Raw genomic sequence first — 26,764 nt, 5'->3', positions numbered from 1 at the left:
ACAGATAAGGCGGGACTACTGTCCTACAGGATCATGTTAGTTTTCTTAGATGTGATAATGATGTGGTTATGTAGGAGGACATCTCATTCTTGAGAGATAACAGCATAAGTACTTACATCAAATGACAGAAAAAGAGATGAAGCAAATATGACAATATCTGGAACAAAGTGGAGGATTTTGGATATTCAACTTTTCTGCATTACATAAAAATGCTCAAAAGCTGGGGGGAAATGTAGAACGAGAACTTAAAAACAGATTAACAAAATTATTGATTTTGAAAATGCTACCAAAAAACAGGGACATAAATTACCTCTTATCTAAGAAAATGTGGGAACATATAAAAAATATTAGTTTGTCAGCAAAGGAGGAACAGTCATGAGGTGGGCTTTAAGGGAAAGGAAAGACAAGATATGAGAAGGCTGGGTCACCAGGGTCTGCTTCAGACAAAGCAGAGCCCACCAAATGTTGACAGTTTATTAAACTGAACTCTAAATATAATAAACTAGCAAATATTGAAATTAAAACTACAAAAAGCATAAACTACAGAACCTGCACTCTTTCTACAATTCTGGACACTTGGCTCACCTTGTTAAAGTCATGAACAATGTTGGCAGGATCACTATCTGCAAACTCTGGAACAGGCACACTGATAAATTCAACTTCTTCTTCTTCAAAGATTTTAATATTTTCTTCAATTGTCTGGTAGAGAGCAGCTGGGGCATCTGCAGAGGGCTCATTTAAGATGACATCATCTTTGATGTACTTTATTCCACAGTAGTACACGTCATCTGGCTATAGAGTTTAAAGACTCATTTCAGCAATTCAGCATGAGACAGGTTTTTAAATAAGCATTACTTAAGCTGCCACCTCTATCTAAATAGCATTTTGCTTGCAAACTCTTGCTTTTAGATGACAAGTCAGACAGTTTAATTACAGAGTTAGCATATTCTTTAAGATCAGGTTTTGAAGCACTGTAAAAGAACAGCTTCAAAAGAAGAAAGGCAGCTGGTTTTCCCTTTACTTTTCGTGGTAGGTGAAAATAGAACATAAAAATAATCAGCTATCCAGTAACAAATAAATATAAAGAAACAACAGACCTACTCTACTTGTAAGCAGTTTTTATAAAAGAATATATTCCAAAACTAGTTAAGTTTTTCTGAAAGAATATATTAAAAAGTTTTGATATGGTCTACTAATTAAATGACTTTTTTCTTATTAGCCAAAAAAGGGATAACTTTTCTGAAATTTCTATATGCATATAAGTAGTTCTAATTTTCCCTTTATGTCACAATTCAGGGGAAAATATTGGATTACAGCAAATCTTTATACTACTGTCTCACTTTTACAAAAAGAAAAAACAGTATATGAGGTCGGGTGCAGTAACTCATGCCTGTAATCCTAATACTTTGGGGGTGGAGGCCTGAGACAGATGAACTGCTTGAGCCCAGGAGTTCAAAACCAGCCTGGGCAACATGGTGAGACCGTGTCTCCACAAAAAATGAAAAAATTAGCTGGGCATGGTACCACACACCTGTAGTCCTAGCTACTACTGGGGAGGCTGAGGCAGGAGAATTGCTTGAGCCCAAGAGGTTGAGGCTGCAGTGAGCTGTGATTGCACCACCACACTCCAGCCCAGGTGACTGAGTGAGATCCCATCTCAAAAAAAACCAAACACACAGTACATGTACACACACACACACACACACATACACACTCTACACACACAATAAAGACTAAGGGTATATAAAATGTGAACGCACCGGGCCAGGCATGGTGGCTTACGCCTGTAATCCTAGCACTTTGGGAGGCCAAGGTGGGTGGATCACCTGAGGTCAGGAGTTCGAGACCAGCCCGGCCAACATAGTGAAACCCTGTCTTTACTAAAAGTACAAAAATTAGCCAGGTGTGGTGGCAGGCACTTGTAATCTCAGCTACTTGGGAGGCTGAGACAGGAGAACTACTTGAACCCGGGAGGTGGAGGGTGCAGTGAGCCGAGATCGCGCCATTGCACTCCAGCCTGGGCAACAAGAGCAAAACTCCGTTAAAAACAAAAACAAACAAACAAACAAAAAAAAACAGTTAATGCACCAAATGTTATCTCCGGAAAATGGAATTGCAATGATTTTTTCTATACTATATGTATATCTTGTAAAAAAACGGTATTAAAAAAGATGACTAGTATTTTGGTAATGTCTATCAACATGTGATTGATCATCTTGAACAACACAGAAAATGAGCATGAAATTGAGAACGTTTCAAAATTAGTTATTTAAATTATTTTAATAAGTCTCGTTGTCAACTTTCTCCAAATTTTGAAACAGCTGAAGTAGTCATAAAATCTTGAAAGTAATTTCCTCTTCAAAACTCCTAAAAAAACTTCTGAATTATTGCCAAGAGACATATATCACAAAATAGACTGTAAATTATAATTAATCAGAAGGAAAACCTTTGTCTTAACCCACTGGGATTACTATTAATCCTATGTTATTTCAATATCACCGCTGAAGTCACCCAGTTCTTTAGTGAAACCAGTGACTGGAAAAGAAGCAGAGACATGGTCTTACTGTACTCTGGGCCCAAGGGTACAGTAGGACCAACGGGAGTCCAAGCTGACTATCAAGTTATGGCCTATCAATATGACAACATTTGTGGCTGATGTATTTATTCAACTGGCAATTCATAATACTATTCCTCTCAACCCTTACTTATAGTAGGAAAATAAAGGTTAGTAAAATCACCCAATGACCTAAATAAATCCTTTAGTCAGCAACATTTCAAGTTACTCTGCTTTTAGTGACTGTGTGTGATGGGCTCAGCAAACATATCATGGAGAGATGTTTAAACACAGCTTTAAAATAGAACTACCACTCTGGCTGAAGATCACAGATAAAAAGTACAAGCTTACAGCAAGTTGTAAACAATTTTGTAACGCACATCAGGAGAGGCAAAAAAAAAAAAAAAAATCAGAGACACAAAATAATTTTTCAACTTACTTGAAGTGCAAAATATTTGTACAAGTATGCTCCTCCTAGAATAACACCTGCAAGCATAAATGCCAGTCCAAAGCACATGCACCAACACCAGGCTCTTCTTTGGCCAACTGGTACCACATCATCTGGGTCCTAAAATATGAAAAAGACAGTTAAGTATCTTATCTCCAGACAGAACAACAGAGGGCTCAGGATCGGAAAAACCTCATGGATTATCATTTTCATAAATGAAGACATAAAGACCAAAGGAGTTGTGCCTCTCATCAAAATCAACCCAGGAATGATTAAATGGTAGCTCCAGGGCTCATCTTAATGGTTCTTGGACTGGGACATCGGTCTCTAGGAGAGTTGTCTACTTCTAATCTCAACACCCCACCTGCTAACCCTGACTCAAGCAATGATACACTCCATAATTTTTATTTTGCATGCACAACTTTTGGTGATATCTTCTAAAATTTAATAATTTAGAAGAGGTTATGCTACAACTTAGTCATATAATATGATGATGAGCCTTGTAAATTATAAATCCAGGGCATCTCTCTATCTGATCGTTTATGAAATTATGTGTTAGGCCTGCTACAGATGGTTTATATTTCATACCAGGTATAAAACTATTCTAAACCATCCACAAGAAAAAATTACAGGAAAATAAGGAACAGAATAAACAATGATACTAAAATTATTTAAACAATTAGAATTTCAAAAAATAGGATAAAATTCTATACATAAAAATACATAATCCTATTATCCCACTGCTCTACTCTAAACCATGGTCTGATAAAATTCTTCACTTTCTTTTAAAGATAGAAGCAGTAGAAAAAAATGAGAAAATATTCAATGATAAAAACTTACTTATAAATTCAAGAAACAAAACCAGCACAAGATTTTATAGAATTTTCATTTTTATCCACTTAAAACAATTTAGTATTAGAACATTATTTGGGGTCATGACATTCATAATTCCTAGATACTCCTCCCTCCCTGTGCCCTTATAACCTGATCCCTCTATTCTGTCACTTTAGAATTACAGCAAATTTCTGATTTGTACCCAAGTTCACGTGCAAAGAGCTAAGAAAACAAAGATACCTACATAAGTAGTCACTCAATAAATAGTAAAGACTGCAAAAATTCACAGTATACATGAACAGCCTCTTGAAGTACATGACTCTGTCCTTTACTTGGAAAACCCAATATGGGGTAGGCTTAAGGGAGAAAGTAGACTTCACCTAAACCTATCTAATAGGATAAAAAATTAGGAAGAAAAACTATGAATGATGCACAAGAACAGGATGGGTTACTGGAACAGCCCTCCACAACCCTTTTTGGCACCAGGGACCAGTTTCGTAGAAGACAATTTTTCCACAGACAGATTGAGGGGGGTTGGGATATGGTTTTGGGGTGAAGCTGTTCCACCTCAGAAGATCATCAGGCATTAGATTCTCATAAGAAGCGCACAACCTAGATCCCTAACACATACAGTTTACAATAGGGTTCGCACTCCTAAGAGAATCTAATGTCCCCGCTGATCTGAGAGGAGGTGGAGCTCAGGCAGCAATGCTAACTGTGCAGCCAAGTTCCTAGCCAAGACCAGTTCCAGTACTGGTCTGTGGCCTGGTGGTTGGGGACCCCTGTATTAGAACACAGATTTGGTTGAAGCAAGAATTCAGTTAGGAATGAAACCTAACATTATATGTTTTTAATTCTAAGATGAAGAACTTTAACATGATACCACTGAGAAAGGTCTAATCCCAGATGCTGAAGCAACCAACAACAATGTGATGTGATATAGTGTGTTCTTAGGTTGAGATTTCAAACATAGAATTTAACATCGAACAACAAATACTGTTTATTCTAAGAATCAGTCCATTGCTATGATAATGTCATGGTTTCTGTAGCACATGTCAATATACTATGTGTGTAAGACAATGAGTGTATTGCAAGGAATTAAAGTATGTAATAAGTCTGAAGAATTTATCAAGCCATGTAAGATATCCCAGCTGTGAAAAGAAAGTTACAAGAATTCCATGGAGTCATAAGGTATTACAAAACTTTAATGATAAAGTATACATCTTTTGCTTGAGCCCTTGTCTGACATAAGTATCTAAGGAGGTAAGAAATTGTTCCTAACATAATTAATTTTAGGGTGGAGGGAGAGTGGGGGGAATGAAAATGACAGATGGAAATAGTTATTTCCAACATTTGGTATCAGCTGCTGAGACAGCCAAATGTGCGCACACACCCACCCCATTTGGCAGGCTTTCTCTTCCAACAGTACATAAATGAATAGCCAAACAGCACAGGCAGACATCTGTAAAAGAATATGCAGCCCCAACTGGCAAAATGATGACAAATTTCAAGGCATTGTAATATATCATTTTTAACTGTTCAACAATCATTTTGAGAATAAATTATAAATGTCTACTATGTGCCAAGAGCTGTGCTAGGCACTGGAAATAGATGCTCTGCCAAGAAAGAGACCAGTTGGATCAGTCTGGAAAATAGACAAATATACAAAAAGAAGTAAATATGATACGAGCTCTAATAGGAAAATGCACAGAGAGCACGTAAGAGGGGATGAGTTTCAGGAAGACTTCCCAAGGGAGAAAATACTTCAGTGGAATGTTAAAGGACAAATACTCATTACCTCAGCAGAAGACAGAGTTAAAGGAAATTATATATATGGCAGAGATTTTTCAAAAATTATGGAGATAAAATGCATGACATTTCCAAGAGCCACACGTGCTTTGGCTGGACTGCCCAATATGGTGGAAAGGGGTATGAGAAATGATGGACAAGAAACTGGGGCAGGTCACAAAAGACCTTTATAAACCATGCTAGAGTTTGACTTCTCGTGTTCATTCAAAACTCACTTCTCAGCACTATTACAGTTTTTTAAAAATTCAATTTCTTAAGGAATTTCACTTACAAAACACTTCACTTATCCACAGGTCAATTTATTCAGCACCTCAATAACGTGAAACGTGGCTTAAGAATCAGGAAATAAACAAGAGTGTTTGATGAGCCAGATTATAGACCCCAAACCTATGCACCACCATCATGTACTTCATAGAAGAGCTGTTAAATCTGCAAAGTCTATCTAATCTTTTCTCTCTAAATTCCTAGTGATCACTTTTCTTTCATTAGAATAATTCACATAAAGATCCTCTCTCTACCAGGCTATAAGATCTTTTGAGTATCCATTCATATTCATTTTGCATTACAGGCAGCTCCAAGCCAAGCTTGGGCTTGGCATTAGTTGGCACTTATATATTTGATGAGTGAATAAAACTTAGATCAATTTTCTTTCTTTTTTTTTTTTGAGACAAGAGTCTCTCTCGCTCTGTTGCCCAGGCTGCAGTGCAGTGGCGCGATCTCAGCTCACTGCAAGCTCTGTCTCCTGGGTTCGCACCATTCTCCTGCCTCTGCCTCCCGAGTAGCCTGGACTACAGGCACCTGCCACCACGCCTGGCTAACTTTTTGTATTTTTAGTAGAGACAAGGTTTCACCGTGTCAGCCAGGATGGTCTCGATCTCCTGACCTCGTGATTCACCCACCTCGGCTTCCCAAAGTGCTGGGATTACAGGCGTGAGCCACCATGCCTGGCCAGCTTAGATATATTTTTTAAAAAGCGTGATTATTTAATTCTTTATGATTCATAAAAGTTATATCAGCAGCCAGCATGATAATGAGGGAAGGGAGAGATGCAACATAATTCATAACGTAAAACAAACTGTGGCTATTCAGCAAGAGAGGTAGCCTAGTTCAGCATTTATTAATGCCTGCTATTTGCAATATACTGTGCTAGATCCTGTGGGAAATTCAAATGTGATTAAGACATGGCTTAAACCTTGAGCAATTTATAGTCAAGAATTAACACCATGTATGATAGATAAATGATGTTCCATAATACAGTCTGAGTCATGGAGAAGGGATTAAAGTATGCTCAAGATTAAAAAGTTTTTAATCTAAGAGATTTATTAAAAATGTTTTTAGAGTGATTAAATTTTAACACTTCAAAGAGTAAGCTTTACTTAAAGAAAAAGCCACGTAAGATTTAAGAAGAAAAACCCCGTGCCTATCTCAAAATATACAGAAAACGTATTTGACAAAATTCAACTTCCATTAAAAAAAAAATCTTTGCAAACTAGCAAAGGCTGAAATTCTTTAACATCAGTAAGGCTAACAATCAAAAGCCTATAGAAAGCCTCATTCTTAATGGTGAAACTTTATACTTCACCATACCCTTTTAATTGAGGAATACAGGAATGCCCACTAAAATTGACTGTTTCCATTGAACACTGTACTAGAGATCCTACAGCAAGTACACAAACGATAACAAGATTAGGTATTAGAAAAAAGAAAACAAAACTGTTATTATTTGTAAATAATTTGTCTATGTAGAAAATCTAAGAGTCAAATTATTCAAACTAATTAGAGGGTAGCAAGATTTTTAAATATCAATAATCAAAAATCAACTGAGTCAAACATTTGTACATGAATATTTACAGCATCATTATTTATATACTAGCCCCAAACTAGAAACAACCCAAATATCTATCAACTGATGAATGAATGAATTGTGGTATATTCATACCATGAAATAGAAAGCAACAAAAAGGAACAAAATAACACACACCATCAGGACTGAATCTCAAAAACATGCTAAGTGAAAGAAGTCTAGCACAAAAGATTACTCACTGTATGATTACATCTTTATCAAATTCTAGAAAAGGCAAAACCGTAATGACAAAAGCAGCTTACTGGCTGGGGAAGGGGAGACTGACTACAAACAGGCGTGAAGAAACTTATTAGGGTGATGGAAATGTTTCGTATCTTGACTGTTGGGGTGGATATACGACCTTATACAATTACCATAAATTCAATCAAATTGTACACATAAAATGCATGAGTTTTATTCCATGTAAATTATATTTTAATACAGAGGGCGGAGAGGAAAGTAACTGAGTTCCTATCTACCAGGCAATAAAAGAATATCTAACACCAAGTGCTAGAAAAAGTGTGTAACAAAGGGAACCTGGGAACTTCCACTCGACAAAAATTTAGGTATAATTGCTTTGGAGAACAATTTGGCAGTATCTAATAAACACACACCAAGCTTGTCCAACCCGTGGCCCATAGGCTGCGTATGGCCCAGGACAGCTTTGAATGTGGCCCAACAGAAATTCATAAACTTTCTTAAATCAATATGATTTTTTTTTGTGATTTTTTTTTCCAGCTCATCAACAATTGTTAGTGTTAGTGTATTTTATGTGTGGCTCAAAACAATTCTTGTTCCAGTGTGGCCCAGGAAAGCCAAAAGATTGGACACCCCTGACATACATTTATCTTATGACCTGGCGATTCCATTCCTAGGTATAAATCCTGGATAAACTTTTGAATATGTAAGGAAATATGTCCAAGAATATACACTACATTGTCGGCAACAACAAAAAAAATTGAAATAAATTATTATAGATTCATATAATACTGCTAAAAAGATTCAACTAGTGAACAGGCCCAGTGGCTCATGGCTAAACTCTCAGCACTTTAGGAGGCAGAGGCAGGAGGATTGCTTGAGCCCAGGAGTTCGAGACCAGTCTGGGCAACATAGCAAGACCCTATCTCTATTAAAAAATAAAAATTAAAAAAAACAAAAAAAAACAAATGTACTAGCACTGCTGATTTTTAGATAAGCGTAAGAAACGTAATTGCTGACCCCCCAGAAAAGGCAGGTTGCACAATATATAACACCACATATTTAAGTGTTTTGTAAGTATGTGATATTTAAGACTTTCAAAACGTACAAAATATACTTCAGGTTCTCTGTATTTTGTGTGCTTGAAATATTTCATAATTTAAAAAAAGAAAAAGAAAAACCACTAACAAGAGCTTCTTCACTGGGGTATATAACTTTACCTGGCCTAATTTAAAACAAGTCACCGAGACATTTCCTCCCTTCTACTGCAGTAAAACTGGTGCACCTTGCATGGTGCTTAAAAGGTAACAGAACTCCCACAGGTGCTGCACAATTATTATCTAATTAATCTTCCTAAACCTCAAGTTTTTTAGCCCAGTTTATAAATGAAGACACTGCAGCACACACTGGCCTATAACCACCTTGCAACAGTAGATACAGAAAGACCTGGCTTTCAGAAGCACTCTCACTCTGGCACAGTACTAATTTCTAGTTCAAATAAATCTCAGCATTAGATGATAAAATAAAATTACTTAAGAAGTTATATCTTAAACAAAATGAAGGACAAATTCTTTTCTGGTACTTCAATTAGTTAAGAATTAGGTCACCTCAATCAGTTCCCTAAGAGGCTTTAGTAAATGTGCTTTAATTATAAACTTAAATAAAAATGTATATTTTTTCATGTAATTTTAACTCTGTTCTCAAACTAACAAATCACTTCACATTCTTAGGCACCTCTATTTGAACCTTTTTTACAGGTTGACTGAAGCTTTTAAGAGACATTTTTCAAAGTGCTCAGATATAATATTTTACATTTCTATATCAAATGCAACAACAGTGCTTTAGGAACCAGGACACTAAAGAGGAAAACATCTCTTAGGGTTAAAAATTGTATTATCAAAAAATACATATACGGAAAAGAACCAATACTATTTATTCAAAAAACATATAGAGAGAAAAAATCCAACACAATATATTCAACTCAAAATATACTGAACATTCAGAAACAGATTTAGTTACTTAGAAACATGCTAGGTAACACAGGTAAATATGGGGGTGCATAGGCCAGCTGCCCACAGATGTGTTGTTTGGCTGGCATAATGCTTTCCAAAACAGAAAAACAGCTGGGACATTAAAACAATTTAGTGATTCACACTTTTAAAAACTAGATTTCCCGGCTGGGTGCAGTGGCTCATGCCTGTAATCCCAGCACTCTGGGAGGCTGAGGTGGGCGGATCACAAGGTCAGGAGATCGAGACTATCCTGGCCAACATGGTGAAACCCCATCTCGAATAAAAATACACAAATTAGCTGGGTGTGGTGGCTTGTGCCTGTAATCCCAGCTACTCAGGAGGCTGAGGCACAAGAATCGCTTGAACCCAGGAGGTGGAGGTTGCAGTGAGCTGAGATGGCGCCACTGAACTCCAGCCTGGTGACAAAGTAAGACTCCATCTCAAACAAAACAAAAAAACTACATTTCCCATTAATGTTCTAGTATTTTCAACTCCTCTCATCTTTTTTTCTCCCTAGTTGGAGACCAAATATACCTAGTTCTTTTCTACCATGTTGCTAGGTTTTGAACTCTGATCTTCACTTCCAGCTATGACTGGGTATACTGTCTTCTGGGATCCTATTTATATTAAATAATCAATCTAAACTACTTTTCCATATAAAGGATTTTGAGTTCTGGGTTTTGTAGACTGGGACATATTCACTTGGTTTCTACATTAGGTTTCTTTCCTCAGTATGAAAGCATCAAAAGGACATGATGTGGTGATCCGCTAATTATTAACTGCATTGATTACCAAATATATCTGCTATATGTAAAACACAAAATCTCTGGCTGAAAAGTTAACAATCCATGAGGACATCGAACATTTGTTTGCATTTTTTCTTATTCATTTAAATCAGTATCTGAATTTTGCTTTTTAATTTGCCTTTTGAAATGAGATTGCTACTGTCTCAACTGCAGTGAGGAAGTCCACTATAAACGTTATGTTTGACACATAAAAAAGAAGCAGTTTTCCAAGTGTCTGGCATTATACAGAAACTTGCTCTCTATATTTGTAAGTACTATGATATATTTCACAAAGGCCTCTGACCTTTTGTCAATTATTGGATTTCATTTAGTTAAGATAAATTAGTATTTAGAGTCAAAATTGGGAATTATACCAACATGTTATGATTAATGACATTAAGGCATTATTCTGTACTGGAATTCAAATGGGAAAGGTTTGAAAAGGAGAACTTAATCTCAAACGACAAGGTCTACAAAACAGATTTCTCATTAACATACTTTTTTGTTAAAAAATCCTGCAACATAAAAGCAGCAATACAGAAAGGAAAAACAATAAAATTTAAAGCCATTGCATAATAATGTAACTACTGTGAGAAATCTATGAAACTTGAACCAAATTATTAGCATCACATAAAACTAGCACAGTCTTAGGTTAAATAAAAATAGGTTGGAACTGGGAAAAAAAAAAGGGCAGACTATCAATGCAATGCATTTAGAGTTGGATCATAACTTAATCACTTTTGTATCAGACAAGCAGGGTAGTGCAAAGTAGAATATTAACATATATGAATAATAAGTTTAAAATCTCCTATTCTTTTTTCTATGTAGTTTTAAAAATTACTATCATTTCTTTTTTTTTTTTTTTGAGAGGGAGTCTTGCTCTGTCGCCTAGGCTGGAGTGCAGTGGCGCGATCTCCATTCACTGCAAGCTCCGCCTCCCGGGTTCACGCCATTCTCCTGCCTCAGCCTCTCGTGTAGCTGGGACTACAGGCGCCTGCCACCACACCTGGCTAATTTTTGTATTTTTAGTAGAGACGGGGTTTCACCGTGTTAGCCAGGATGGTCTCGATCTCCTGACCTCGTGATCCGCCCGTCTCGGCCTCCCAAAGTGCTGGGATTACAGGCATGAACCATCGCGCCCGGACATGACTATCATTTCTATACAGTGTTTATTCAATCTACGCTGAACAGAACTGTATCCTTTTTTTTTTTTTTTTGAGATGGAGTCTCACCCTCACCAAGGCTGGAGTGCAGTGGCGCCATCTCAGCTCACTGCAACCTCTGCCTCCCAGGTTCAAGCAATTTTCCTGCCTCAGCCTTCCGAGCAGCTGGGATTATAGGCTCATGCCACCAGGGCCGGCTAACTTTTGTCTTTTCAGTAGAGACAGGATCTCACCATGTTGGCCAGGCTGGTCTCGAACTCTTGACCTCAATTGATCCGCTCGCCTTGGCCTCCCAAATTGCTGGGATTATAGGCACGAGCCACTGTACCTGGCCTTGTATCCGTTTTATAAAGTGAAATTTTAGCAGAATTTCAAATTCATATTGGCGAGTAAAAGGCATCAGGATGGCAAAAAGAAAGCCTAGACTAGCACAAACAGGCAAATGTTCGTAAACAACAGCATTATACACGAATGTTATTTATTGTTAATATTATCCTTTACCAGAGATAAATTGGTGAAGACAGATTTTCTCTACCACTGGCTGAATGAAACTAGAGTCCACATTGTTACCAGTATCAACTAACTGTTTCCCTAAAAATTTTAAGCACAATACTAATGCTCTAATTTTATATAATTCATTCTAAAATTCAGTGTCAAGATTAAAGAAAAAAAAGAACAAACCTGTTCTAGATTCACTTTTATACAAATGCTGGCTTTTAATGCCTTTCAACAATATAATTATCACACATTCATATTCAAATATGGGTAATTTCATTTAAAATGCGTAACTTTTGGTAAGAAAATTCCAAATATATTCATCTGAAAGTATAACATAATTTAAATGAGGACAGTTAAGAGAAAATTTCTGTCCAAGCTTGGAATTTTAAATGTTAAACAAGATGACTACTAGAAAAAATAATTATAGTTCTTGAGATCAGGAATATTTGTCTCTCTACATGTGAGAAGTGCTTTGACCCTATGAGCCCTACTGCCTAGCACTGAATGCATGTGCAGTAAAAACTCAGTGGTAATATTGAATGTTGCTCCCTATTCCACCACTCTCCTGGCTCTTGGATCCAGGGGTGTGATTTTCTTCTAAGAATAAATATAGGCATTTAAATAGGTTGTGACTAATTTGGTTTTCATAACTGGTTGGTCTTTCCTAGCTACACAATGTTTCTTGAAAGCTGGAGTACTTAGCAATTTTAAAATTCCAGTTATAGTACCTGGCTAGCCAGTAGATGCTTCTGAATATGTGATCAATACAGTTCTCAGGAACAGATCCCCTATGGAAGTACCATGAAAGTAGTTTAATCCAATACATCATTTACAGATAAATATGAGGCCCAGAGAAGTAAAATTATTTATGTAATATCACAGAGCTAATAAGGTCTGAATATTATCTTGACTCCATGTGCTGCTTAAGGAAGTTGACTTAAAACAGCTTAGGCAAATTAACTCTGATAATAAATGAAGTACAGACACCATGTCACACTTGGATAATACTCCTTTCTAACGAGAAACCACATAGCCTGATTTTTAAAATTATTTTTCTTAAATATATATTTTTTATTTTTTTTATTTATTTATTTTTTTTTGAGACAGGGTCTTGCTCTGTCACTCCAGCTACAGTCTAATAATGCAATCATGGCTCACTGCAGCCTCAACCTCCTGGGCTCAAGTGATCCTCCTACCTCAGCCTCCCGAGTAGCTGGGACTACAGATGTGCACCACCACGCCTGGCTAATTTTTTAATTTTTTTGTGTAGGTGGCAGTCTCACTATGTTGCCCAGGCTGGTCTTAAGCAATTCTCCTGCCTCAAAGTGCTGGAATTATAGATGTGAGCCACCATGCCCGGCCCACAGCGTGAATCTCTACTGTTGTAAAAGGTTTACTTAAATTGACCCATACTAATAAGCCCTACATGTGTGAACTATTACAAAGGCAGTAATACTACTTTTAATATGTTGTCAAAATTAATAGGGCTTTTCTCTGTTGCTCATCAAATTACAAAGGATGGTAGCAAAAAGTATTAAAATCATATACATGTGAACTTAAAACAATAAAGGAAAATAACTAAAGCACACCAGCACATATGCATTTCAACATAAATGAAAAAGGCAAAATATTAATTACAAAAGTGAAACTTAATAATGCCACAAAGCAAAACTACCAAGTTGGTAATGAGTTGCCTCTAAAATTCTTCATGAAGGAGACAATCTTGGAACTTTGAAGAAGACGATCAGAAGATGCCTCATCAATCTTTCTAGACCATCCTGTCTGATCTTAAATTAATGCTAATAGTAATTCAGATGGTTTCCATTATTATTCATTATTAATTATCATTAAGTCAATTTTTAATGTAAAAGGAAATATTCTAACAAATCTTTAAAAAGCTATCAAGATAGCTGAGTTGAATTTCTAATATTGATTTCCAGTTAAATGTTTGTTTACTTCCTCCTGAAAGCTCAATAAAGTGATAGTAAAGGGATAAAACAAATAAACCTTAAGCCACAAAGAATGAAAATGAGTGACAGCAGACAAGTCACGTCAATAAAAATGTTGAAAGCTGAAAGCATAAAAAAAAAAAAGGTATAAGCAGAAAATCTCCAGCCTGTAGACAACCAAAGGGGGAAAAAAAGTCACATACAAACAAGGAATCAGAATGGCATCACATTAGAAGATAATGGAGCAATGCCATCAAAATGCTGAGAGAAAAATGAATGCTAACCTAGAATTTTACACCCAGATAAATTATCAAATATGAGGATGGAATAATGATTCTCAGACACGCAAGATTTTTTAAAAATTTATCTCTTTCTTCAGATTTATAAAACTGCAGATCTAGCATGTGATGAAGATAAAGGCAATTCTTCCAAGATGATTACGACTCTCAAGACATTTGTATGGCAACACACCTAGAGTGCAAACAGTCTGGACTAGAAAACTAATGAATGACAGGCAAGAAATCATTTAAAAAAAAAAAAAGAAGAAAGAAAGAAAGAAACTTGGTGAGTTACCTTGTGAGTCTGAAGATACAGAAAGACAACTATATTGCTGTCAGAATCTGAGAAATGAAGGAGCAGTAAGTATACAGAAAATTAAGGAACCCTCTCTCCTGCCCCAAAAAGCATGATCAAATCCAAGGAAAATAAAAAGTTGTTATACAAGAAAGGAAGTAAAATAAAAGTATACAACAATATTCAAATGTAAATAGTGTTTATGTCAATTATAATAAAAAGCACTAAATATTAACCTGACCAGAAATTGCTATAACAGGAGAACAGATTATGTGTGCAGTGTGTAAATACACAGGAAAAGCTAAATATTCACCTTCCATGTAGCTATTATCAATAGGTATTATCTAAAACTGCAAAAAATAAAACAAATGAAAACAAACCATGAAACAGCAGCATAAGCAAGTATTTAGAGTACACATTCTCCAAATGTGGTCCAGGAATACCTTTCAGGGGATCCACAAGGTCAAACTTTTTTCATAATAAAACTAAGACTGTGTTAGTTTAATAAACTAAATAATAAAACTGTCATTTTCACTTTCATTCTCTTGCAATGTTTACATACAATAAAAATTGTACAGTGCAATTTTCCAGAAGCTAACCACCGTATTACAACAGACTGAATGAAGAAGCTGATAGGATAATCCGGCTATCTTCTATTAAGCTATTTAGTAAAGGGCACTGCCAAATGTAAAACAATGTTACTGTTAGTCTTCTTAAATCTTTTTGGTTGTTTGGAAATATATATAACCTACACAAAGCAAAAGCTCTTTGGGATCCTGAACAATGTTTAAGAGTATAAAGGGGTTCTCAGAGCAAAATGTTTAACAACCACTGATTTAGAGAAATAAGGAGTTAAGAGAGAAACATGGAGGGCCAGGTGCTGTAGTTCAGCCTGTAAGCCCAGCACTTTGCGAGGCTGAGGTAGGCGGATCGCTTGAGGTCAGGAGTTCGAGACCAGCCTGGTCAACATGGTGAAACCCCGTCTCTACTAAAAATACAAAAATTAGCTGGGAGTGGTGGCAGGCGCCTATAATCCCAGCTATTTGGGAGGCTGAGGCAGGGGAATCACTTGAACCTGGGAGGCGGAGGTTGCAGTGAGCTGAGATCATGCCATTGCACTCGAGCCTGGGTGACAGAGCGAGACTCCGTTGCCCGCCACACCACCCCCATAGGAGCAAAACATGAAAAACATGGAGTTAAGATCGCCATGTATGGTTGGGCAAGTTGTTTCCAGTACAAGGACCCCAGGCAAAGGGGATCAGTACGTCTAGAACCCAGTTGATGCTCTATTCTCCAAAACATCAGAGAGGGGATCTTTTTCTAAATTGCACAAAGGCAGAAGAGGGTCTAGTGGTCACCATGGTAATAAAAGACCAGAAGAAGGTAAGGAGTGAATGTGATTGCTCTGAATTAATCTATGGGGAGAGAAATTAGAATAGTGGTTACCTCTAAGGAGAACAAATTGTAAAAGGACATGAGATAACTTTCTGAGTTGTTGACAATGTTTCAGCTTGACTGGGAGTTAGAGCCCAGGTATATACACTTAAAATTATCTAACTATATACTCATGATCTGTGCATTTTACTGTATACAATGATGCTACAATTTTTTTAAAGTGTGTTCCTCTGACATAGGGCAGGACTATGTATTTGCATATTAAAATTCAGTATTACTTTGGTAAAACTCAAATTCTATTAACACCTATTATGCGATGAATAAATAACATTTTTAAATGAAAATGGGTACAACTACTGGATCCTAAAGGTTTTTATGTTGCAGGAATTAATCTTTACCAGAATGCCTTGTTGTGAAAAAAGTACCAACAATATTGTTATTGACATGTGAGGTAGGGACAAGCAGTAACAGTAATACAAGAAATAATATTCCAAAACAAGAATGATGAGGAGAGAAAACTGGGACTTTAATAACGGTAGCTGATCAAGAGGTCAGGAGTTCAAGACCAACCTGGCCAACATGGTGAAACCCCATCTCTACCAAAAATACAAACAATTAGCCGGGCACGGTGGCAGGCGCCTGTAATCCCAGCTACTTGGGAGGCTGAGGCAGTAGAATCGCTTGAACCCGGGAGACAGAGGTTGCAGTGAGCCAAGATCGCATCACTGCACTCCTGCCTGGGTGACAGGGCGAGACTCCTTCTCAAAAAACGAAAATAAATAAAAATAACAGTAGCTGAAATCTACTGATTTTTAACTCTGTTCCAGGCATTGTGCTATTATTGTCAGATTATTATTTTCCCCATTTTGCTGATGAAAAAACTGAGACACAGAGAACTGAAGTAACTTACCCAAGGTATCACAGTAAATGGTAGAGACAAAATTTAAACCTTTTGAAAAATGACTGTATAGCCTGAATTCTGCTAGTGCTACTGCTTCCCGAATAGCAGCAGCCCCTCCCCACCAATTCGGTGAGGGTACTGTGCAAAAGGAGATATTTTTCCCAACCATTAAAAAATATAAAAATCATTCTTACCCCATGGGCTATAGAAAAACAGCAGGCAGGCAGTATTTGAAGATACAGGCTATAATTTGCCAGTCCTGCGTTCCACATTAAAGGAGGTTATAAAATAGTGGCCCATGGCTTAAGTGTTTTTGGCTAAAATTCTAGTATGAATTAAAATAGTACTGATTTTTAGCTTGCCTTTGAAAATTGGAGGATCAAGCAACACTGGACTAATGTTTTAAAAATGAAAACCAAGAATATTCTTTTGTTTTTTGAGACGGAGTCTTGCTCTGTCACCCAAGCTGGAGTGCAGTGGCGCAATCTCAGCTCACTGAAATCTCCACCTCGCAGGTTCACGTGATTCTCCTATTTCAGCCTCCCAAAAAACTGGGATTACAGGTGTGTGCCACCACGCCCGGCTAAATGCTTTTGTATTTTTAGTAGAAACAGAGTTTCACTATGTTGGCCAGGCTTATCTTGAACTCCTGACATCAGGTGATCAACCGGCCTCAGTCTCCCAAAGGGCTGGGATTACAGGCGTGAGTCACCACATCTGGCAGGAAAACCAAGAATATTCTTACTTGTTTCATATGCAAAAAGCCCAGCTTCAACAATTCATCTGCTTCAGTCCAGGAGACACAGAATTTGCCTTCTCTGCTTGACAAGACTAGCACTGCCCTAGGTAAAACTGACATGAAATTTTATGTCCCAGTATTAAAATAAAAGCAAGGAAAAAATGAATTGGATAGTGTTATATAAAATGAAAAACTGCAAACTGATAATGCAAAGTTAAATAGACTGGCTCTCAAAAATAATTTTCCCCAGCATAAAAACGGGTCTGCTTTTGGATATTGCAGAGATTCAAGTGATTTAATTAACAACGCATCTTTTTAAATTTTTATATAAAATAATCTAAAACATTATAATCATATATAAGCAGAGAAAATAGTTAAGACTTAAGCTTTATCCTTAACTCATTCTGAAAACAAACAACTTTTAAAAATAATTTGAGCCTTGGCTGCTCTGCCTATGCAGTGCCATTCTTTTACTCCTTTACTTTCTGAATAAACTTGCTCTCACTAAAAAAAGTAATAATAATTTGAGCCTTAAAGTTAAACATTCAAATAAATACAAAAATCCACCAATCTGGTTTTTTAAAGTATGAAATTCAACTATGCCAAAAACGATTTATGCAAATATTTCAAAATTTCAAAGTATAATATCCAACACCATACTTAGTATCACTTTCCCAAATAAATGTCCAGGACATTTAACTTAGAAGTGGTATTATATATAAGCTGCGCAAATTTTATTTCTCTTTTGTCGTATTTATAGTAGCGCAACATCATAAAACTATTGCTGGTAACTTATCAGTACTGAAAAATAAAACATTAAGTGAAAAATCAGAATATCTCTCTACCATAAAAACAAGGGTAATTTTCTCATCTCTACAACTCAAGATTCAAACTTTTCTGTTTAAGAATAAAAAGTCTATGTTCATTCTTACCTGATTTTTCCCCAAGTACAATTATAGAAATATTGCAAAAAGTTCTTTTTTTCCTCTAATAAAAGAGCTTAAAGAATGCACAATAATTTAAAATAATCTTGTTCATTCAATTGTTGGTAACACTTATAAAATGAGGTCATATTGTAGATATCCTTAAAGCTATTAAAAATATGTGTTGTAAGTACTAATTAAAAGGGATAACCACAATTAAGTGGAGATTTTTCAAAAATGATGTCTAGTGTTATGTCTGTAATTTCCAATTTTCAACTTTCAGCTGTCTACTTTGTAAAAGACCTTCACTGTGAAGCACAGCTCCAGTGTTAATATTTTGTACATCATTTAGGCAAAAATCACCTCATTCAGAAATTCAGAATTCTCAAATCCTTTAACACGTTGCAGTAACAATCTAAAGTCCTTAATTTCTTTTGCTTTAGTCTTTAAGCTCTAATAAAATGCCACATTTGCCAAAAAAGTAAGAGGATGATTTCACTGGTAGCCCAAAAAGATGTTTTTTTCTGGATCTTCCTTTACTGACACTGACATACAAAGCAGTTCAAGAAGCTTTAGTTAAGAGAGTAATTCAGAAAGTAGTATTTCCTTTTGGAAAAAGAATGTGGCTTTTGAATAGACACTCCAGACATTTAAGTTATGGTATGATAAAACTAAGAGAAATAAAATCTCCCCCAATGACTACTAAGTACATTTTTCTATGTACATTTACATGCAAGTCAAGATTCGGTAATGCATAATAAACACCTTGTAAGTCAAATTCTAAATTAATTTAAATAGGTCTGTACCATAAATGTATTTGAGATATTTCTGCTTAAAAAATACTTCCAGTCACATAAACCTTTTATATGTCAGAGTTGAATTCCATGAGGTCATTTGGGCTTATTACGTCAAGTATATTATACGCATTTCTGTCTAGTTGGGAAGACTACAATCCTGTGCAATATGCAACCTTGCACACTCAATATGCAACAGCAGTGTCCTATCAGGGATGTGTACACAGGAGGTCCTGCCAAGGCACTGGGGATGCACCTAGGCAATTTGTTTATTTCCCAGCACTAAGCCCTCACTTCAGATATTAATACCCTCATGGAGAACCAAAATGTAAAGTAAAAGTTTCACTGGCTAATATTTGCAAACACGGAATTACATAACTAGATAATAAGATGCACTTTGGTTAAAGAGAACCAAGCTCTCAATCCCTTGAGAGCATTATATCAACATTACAGTAAATGGCTGGCCATGCATTTTATGTCTCTTCTCCTCACTGCCCCAAAAACACACAAACAAAACCACCACCGCAAACAAAAAGCTTAATTATCAAAATCTTCAGTCTTGATTGGGTGAATAGGGAAAACCAGAAAGGATAAAGAACCAGGGTCTAAATAGCTATTTGTCATAGGTAACTCAGAACTTATACTGGGCTAGTCAGCCTTCACTTTCTCTCATGTGCTCATCCTGCCACTATTTTCTTTCCTATATCAGCACTTTACTTTTCTCTCTCCTTTTAAAGAACATCTACAAAGTGGGGTAGATAGAAAGCAACACTATTTGTCAGCAAAACAACCTGCAGGGATACATATGAAGCAAGCTTAACCTATTCTGCAGCCTGATACTGGAAAAGGCGTTTCATAAGCAGGCACTGCAACAAAGAGGTGCTGACAACTTCACTGTTCACTGTGAGGTAAACAGAAGTGACAATGTGCTTTATTACATAATACCTCTACCCATCTCCTTTCTCTTTGACCCACTGCTACTTGATATGAGGGAAGAATGTAACATGTAAAACACCAAAAGGAAGAAAGGGAATAGTCTGGTTAGAGTGAGGAGGTAGTTGTTATTTTTCACAACTAAAACAATTTAATTTCTGCCAAATATAATTATGTAATCCTAGTATCTTCATAGATTGTTGAAACTGGAAGAATCCTTACAGGCCATCTGGTCCTACCCTCTCATCTTACAGACAGAAAACCTAAAAATTTAAGCCCAAGATCAAACAGTTATGTAATGACAGAACTGGGTCTTCTGATACAGTACATCAAGTATTTTGGTATTTGCAAATATACAACAATTTCCCAAGGTTCAAAGTATTGACACAAAAATAAATGAATTGTTGCCTATAGCATAAAACATATATAATTTCAAATTCACTTTTGCTACCCAAAATACATCCCATCTTTGCTGTCTATAGCTCTAAGAGCTTTATGCCTACTAGGAGAGGAGAGGAGGAAGGTGAAAACACTTAAGGGAAAAATGCAGGAAAAGAATAAACAGCAAGCTAGTTGAGGTAAAACAATCAACAGAAATGGCTGTTAGGATTAAGAGCTACTGAAAAGATAAGACTGAGAAATGGGGTAATGGAACTGTTTCTGGAGAGTTCTCACCCTGCAGAAGAAAAAAACAGCAAGACAGAAGCAATGCAAAAGTACTGGAATGCATGTTATATAAGCCAGCTGATTAGAGTGATCAGAATTCTTGTGGCATAAGGTAACAGAATCTGCATTTTAAAACCAGAACTCCAGAGGATACCAGAGCAGGTGGTCTCTAAGAGCACATTTTGGAAAACACTGGTCTGTGGGATATTGTGATCTAGGAGGGTTAAAGACAAGAAAAACTCTTGTTCAGGAGTTCTGGGCCATTAACTAGCTTGGTTTGATTCTTTCAACCAACCAGGCAAAGGAAATGCCCTCGGCAAAACACATTAAGGCTGATTGTGTTCCCAGTCCAGGCAGTCAGACAAGGTGGCTGCCACAGAGTCACCCGCAAGGAGCCAGAGAACATTATGTAATCACTGCCCAAGCTCTGAAATGAAGAGATCAGAACTTCTTTCACAAAAGTCTGTCATTAAGGTTTTCCTTTTCCCATTAAGCGACTGACTGATTAAAGGATTCTACTTTCAATGTAGAGAAATATTTTGTCATCCCCTAAAGAAGTTTTTCAGCTTATAGCTGGAAAGAGAATTAGTCATTTTGTATCTACCAACTCATCCGTTACTGCTGCGTGGTTTACAAAGACGACTCTGGCCCTCACTCTTTAGTCCCAGCAGTATTTTTCTTTGGATATGGAGGATCTGAGAAAATAAAAAATGGAAAACAAAGCACGGAGCTACCAATAATTACTTATAGCTGCAATAACCACAAAATTTAAATATGGTGAACTCGTGAGCAATTCTGAGAATGTGGCAGAGTCACTATTTCAGAAATGACAAAAATTGTCAGAAGTCAGATTTAATGGTGCTCAGCAAATGTAATTCTGATGTTTGTCCAGAGTTTCAAATCTCCACTACAGCGGAACAGAGAAAAGCTGTCTGAAGTGACGTCATCCAATGCTTGCTCACTCTCTCTCTTTCTAAATGGGAGCAGTTATATTTGTTAATAGGATTTTTAAATGTATAAATATATGTGATAGCATTAAGACTACACATATTTGAGATTGTTGTGACTGGGTACTTGACTCTCAATTTATTTTAGATACAATAAATGTATAAACAAAGAGCTAACATAGTAATTTGCTACTGGAATTTTCATCTGTGCATTCCAAACGTTTTCTTTAAAGACCAAGATTGTTTGCAATGGCTTCAGGAAAACAATGCCAATACGGAAAACCAAAACCTTTAATCCTTTTAGGGAATCAGTTCACTGTTCCTATTTCAAGGCAAGGCAAGTCATTTAGAAATCACCCCCTGACGTGTTTGTTTTTATCAGAGCATTTCGAGAAAGTAAGATTACCATTATAAAGACAGATTATATTCAGAATATAATAAATTATAATATGTCTAGATTACCATTATATTGTGAATTTTTTACAATATTATTAGTGGCCTATTTTTCAGTAATAATTTTTATTCGTCCATATTAAAACTCCTATTAGTCATACGTGGCACACACATTTTTTTTAAGTTAAAACTAAATTTACCCTACTGATAATAGGTCTTGAAAAATGCTAACGACAACAAAAAAGATAAGCAACATAACTTTACAGTTAATTTCTAATTTTTGCAGCCTAAAAAGGATCTGGGTAAGAGGCTGTGGGCTTTAACTTATGAGACAATTACACTCATATTTAAGTAAATATGATCGTAACCTACTAAAAGTCAACACAATAACAGCCCCACTTCATGAATTTTCCTAGGATTAAAGGGAGATTTTGTAAAACGAAGGAGAATTTTATTAGTGACCCGGGGGCAAATTTCTTGTGTTTAGTTTCACGCAGCAGGAGTCCTCACAAAGACGCTGATATAATTTAAATGCCAACTATTCGCTTTTCACTAACATCCACATAGTCATTACTGGCCTTTACCAGTAATGGCAAGAGACAGCCCAAACCTACTTTGGGCGGAGTGTCCCTTCGTCCCCTCTCCAGGTGAAGTTCACCTGCCACTACCGAAGGGCCGTGGAAAAAGGAGGTAGAGAAACACTTTTAAAATTAAGACGCTTACAGTTGCTGGACTTAGTCCAAGTGCTGTTCAAGCCTGGAAACGAAAGTAGGAAACAACAGAGGTTTAGGCTTGTAATGATGTCAGCCATTTTAGGTACATTATTTATACTGGGAAGGAAGTGCCAAACTCGGTGGTGGTTGTTGTGCCTGTCGCTGACGGTCCCCAGATCGAACGAGCCCAGTCCTGGCGGCACGCACGCTCCCCGGACTGCACAAACGACCGGGACCTCGGCACAATTAGCCAATCGTTCCCTCTCCAGATCTCCCAAGCCCCCAACCCCGCGTCAGGCACCGCTTCCAGCACACGCAGTTCCTTACAAAGGAGCTGCGGCCCCACAGGAAACGGGAACGCCGGGCTCTCTCGGACACTTCTCCCCACGGCGCCAGCCCAGCGCCCGCCACCTCGGGGCGCACTGCCGCTCCAGCCCGCGCAGCCCTCCCCGGCCGGGCCCAGCACCCGCTTCCCCGACCTCCCCGGCCTCGGACCTTGCAGTCCACAGCGACGGCGTCGGGGGGGATGATAAGCGCCTCCTCGCCGCTCTTGGGCTCGTCCTTCTTGGCTTCCTTCTGGGCCAGAGCGGAGTTGAACGTCACTTTCACCATGGCGCGGCCTGGAACGCCCTCGAAGGGCGGCGGCGGGCTCGGGGCGCGGGCTGCGGGCTCCCGGCTGCGACTGCAGCCTCTATAGCCGGGCTCCGGGCGCGGCTCCGGGCGGCTGAGGAGGTTCGGGAGGCTCCGCGGCGGCAGAGGCGGCTTCTGCGGTAGGGCTCTCGCAGCCTTCCAGCTCCCGCGCGAGGGCGGAGACGGCTCGCGCACCCACTCGGAGGCGGGAGGGGGCGGGGCCAGCGGCCGGAGGCGGGGCGCTGCGCGGGACCCTGCCCTCGCCCGGCAGCTGGGCGCGGGATCCCGGCGCGCCTGGAAGAGGGATGGGCATCCATCTGGGACGCCCAGAATTTCCAGTTCTGAATTCGCTCCCAACCAGTTTACGTCCAGGCCCAGTGCTGCAGGTTTGTAGCAAAATCGAGTGAACTTTCCTGAGTTCGCTGGGTACAAGGGACTAACCTTTGCAGCACCAGACAGCCGCTTGTCTGCCCCCTGTCCCCACTGCAAGCCTTAAAGGCCATGGAATTTTTGTGCACCTATATCTTCATTTTCTCACTTATTAGGGAACAGACTCAGTGGAGCACAAAAATATTTAAAGCTCTCTGCCCTTGAGATCTGACTTTATCTTTCACGGACCTCACCCAAGGGCGTTTACCTGGCTCAGACCTGCCTGGTCTTCCTTCCCTCGCTCGGGAGGTCAGGGCCTGTTCTGCCTAGTCCCAGACCAATGTGGAGGAAGCCTCTTGGCAGATTTGTATATCAAACATCTCACACTCATAAAACGAAATGTTCCATTCTTGTGCATACTTGGAAAAAAACCACGTGCACACTTGGCTGCTTTTTACTCAAGGTAAAGTACTCGATGACGAGTCCCTTTATTTTTCTGCAAAATGAAAAAATAATTAAAGATAAAGCAAAATTGTCATGTTTTGAAGACCTTTAATTTACAACTAATGTGAGGGAGAATGCTGGCTCCCATCTTTATCGCGTTCATGACTGTCAACAGACGGCCCCATTGGACAAATGGGTGATCTTGTATCCTTCTTCCACCCCATTCTGTCCTAGTTCATCCACAGTTGTGGGTATGCTCTAGAATGTTACAGCTGTGTCAGCTCTGCCCTGGACCAACTCTGAGAAAAGTGAGTTGAGTCTGAGATCTTCGGGGATTTGGCCCTGCTCAAGGAGAGAGTTGGGTATCTCCATAGAACATCAGATCATAAGTCCCTGGGAAACAGCCCAAAATCTCCAAATCCTTCTGTTCATTTATTTCAGAAACATCCTGGGCTGAGATAGAAACCCAAGTCAGACTTTGAGTTTGCTTTGGGTATTCAGGAATTCCTGTCAAAATGAAATCTGCTCAACCGAGAGGAGGATGAGTTGGGCTCCAGTTCTGGTGAGTTTTAACAGTAGTTAACCATACTTGAAGCAACTTATTTAAACTCCCTGGGTCTCCCTTGTCCAGGCATCAGCTCTGTGAGGTTGACTCTATGGACTGGCCTTTCATAGCATCTAATGTTATCTAATTCCTCAGAATTAACGACTGCTCCCAGCTCCCTAGTTTAATAGGTTTCCTGAGATATTGCAATTGAAGACTAAGTATTTCTGGAAGCAAGAGTTGGAGGATTATAAATAATTATATGTACATCTTTCTACTTCGTTCTGTGTTAAGATGGTAGAAAAATGCTCAAGGCATTTTGCAGTAGATGGTAGAGAAGAATCTGGCTGTCATTATACTCTGGAGGGGAAAAAAAGAATTACAGAAGAAAAGAAAACAAAATTCTTCGTGAACAAGACTACTGAACAGACTAGGAAGCTGAGGCAAAGCATGAACAAATGAGGTTGACAGAACTAGAAATCCTCCCCTGCCCCAGGATTTCTATTTTGAAAGACTCATGAATAAAAGACCATTCATTATTTTGTGTACTTGCAGTGAGCAACAGTTTAAAATCAGTTGGCAACCGGTCTGGGAATAATCTCCTGGTTTTGCTTCTCCATTTTATCTCATGTGTCTACAGAACTGTGTGGTGCACAACAGCAGGGATAATAAAGACTCTGGAGCAGAACCAAACATAGCAAATACAGTCTTGTGATTTAGAAAAGGTTGCCCGTTGACCCTGAAAACTTAGGAGCAAGGGAGGAGGAGAGTCCATGACTCAACAAAAGAAAGTTAAAAACATAGTTATAAGTTACTATTAACTACCAAATGTAAAGGGAGTCTTAGAGGACCTTTGTTTTCCTTTTTCATGTTGATTTTGAGAGAGCAAGATGAATCTGATTCCAGCTCTGCATATCACAGGGAACCATGTTTGTTTTTATGCTTACCAAAGGAGGGAGGAAAAAATGGAAGTGGGGAACTGAATTCTAAAATCTTTTATTAATAGACTTGTGTGATGTGCTTCAACAAGGATTTTTTTTTTTTTTTTTTTTTTTTTTAATTTTTGGCTTCTTTACATCTCTATTCTGTCCTTTCTCAAGGAAACAATCCCTATTCAGAGAAATTTCTTGTGGTTTTACAGAATGATTGGAAACTTTTTTTTTTCCCCACAAATATACGGTCCTTGGTGAAACAACATCACTGAATATGCCCTTTAAAATGTGCTCCTGTTGCCTTTTCTCTTAACCCCATGTGTAGTTTAGCTGGGCATCTTGTGGCTTTGTCTGAACTTTCATAAAAGAAGTGTTTCTTCTAGGTGAGAAGTGAAGGCTTTGACTTGCCTCTTCAGAGACTTAAGCACTGTTGATATTTCTTACCGACTTCCTACTTCAATATTATATATGCTTTTCAATTTTTAAAATTTATTTTATATAAATTATTGTAATGTAATTTTAAAATAATTTATCATTATTTTCCTTGAACTGCAGATGCATTTTTTTTTTCTTTCTCAAATCTTGGGCTCTATAATATCCCGAGACCCTTTGGGAATTATCCTAATAACAAATGCAGCTCTCTTTTGATTTGACTGGCTGTGGCACTTGGGATTTTTGTTTTGCTTTGTGAAAAGACTGGATATGCTTTGCACTGATGAAAGAGAGAGAGAAGCCGGGCGCGGTGGCTCACGCCTATAATCCCAGAACTTTGGGA

At 38.0% G+C, this 26,764-nt stretch overlaps 1 protein-coding gene across 1 annotated transcript in view; it reads right to left on the bottom strand.

The window, feature by feature from the left end:
- ITM2B (integral membrane protein 2B) overlaps window positions 1-23,911 on the bottom strand; it is a 28,966-nt gene extending 5,055 nt beyond the window's left edge. Inside the window, exons 1-3 of the mRNA XM_025364685.1 lie at window positions 23,566-23,911; window positions 2,994-3,122; window positions 586-792 (exon numbers count right to left, since the gene is read on the bottom strand). Coding sequence (XP_025220470.1) covers window positions 586-792; window positions 2,994-3,122; window positions 23,566-23,682 — 453 coding nt within the window. The 5' untranslated portion in view covers window positions 23,683-23,911. The remainder of the gene's footprint in view (window positions 1-585; window positions 793-2,993; window positions 3,123-23,565) is intronic.
- Between the last annotated feature and the right edge of the window lie 2,853 nt (window positions 23,912-26,764).

This window comes from Theropithecus gelada, chromosome 17 (genome assembly GCF_003255815.1).
Source record: "Theropithecus gelada isolate Dixy chromosome 17, Tgel_1.0, whole genome shotgun sequence".
NCBI lineage: Eukaryota > Metazoa > Chordata > Mammalia > Primates > Cercopithecidae > Theropithecus > Theropithecus gelada.
Note: the sequence above shows the minus strand (reverse complement) of the source record. Positions and strands in the feature narration are given on the sequence as shown.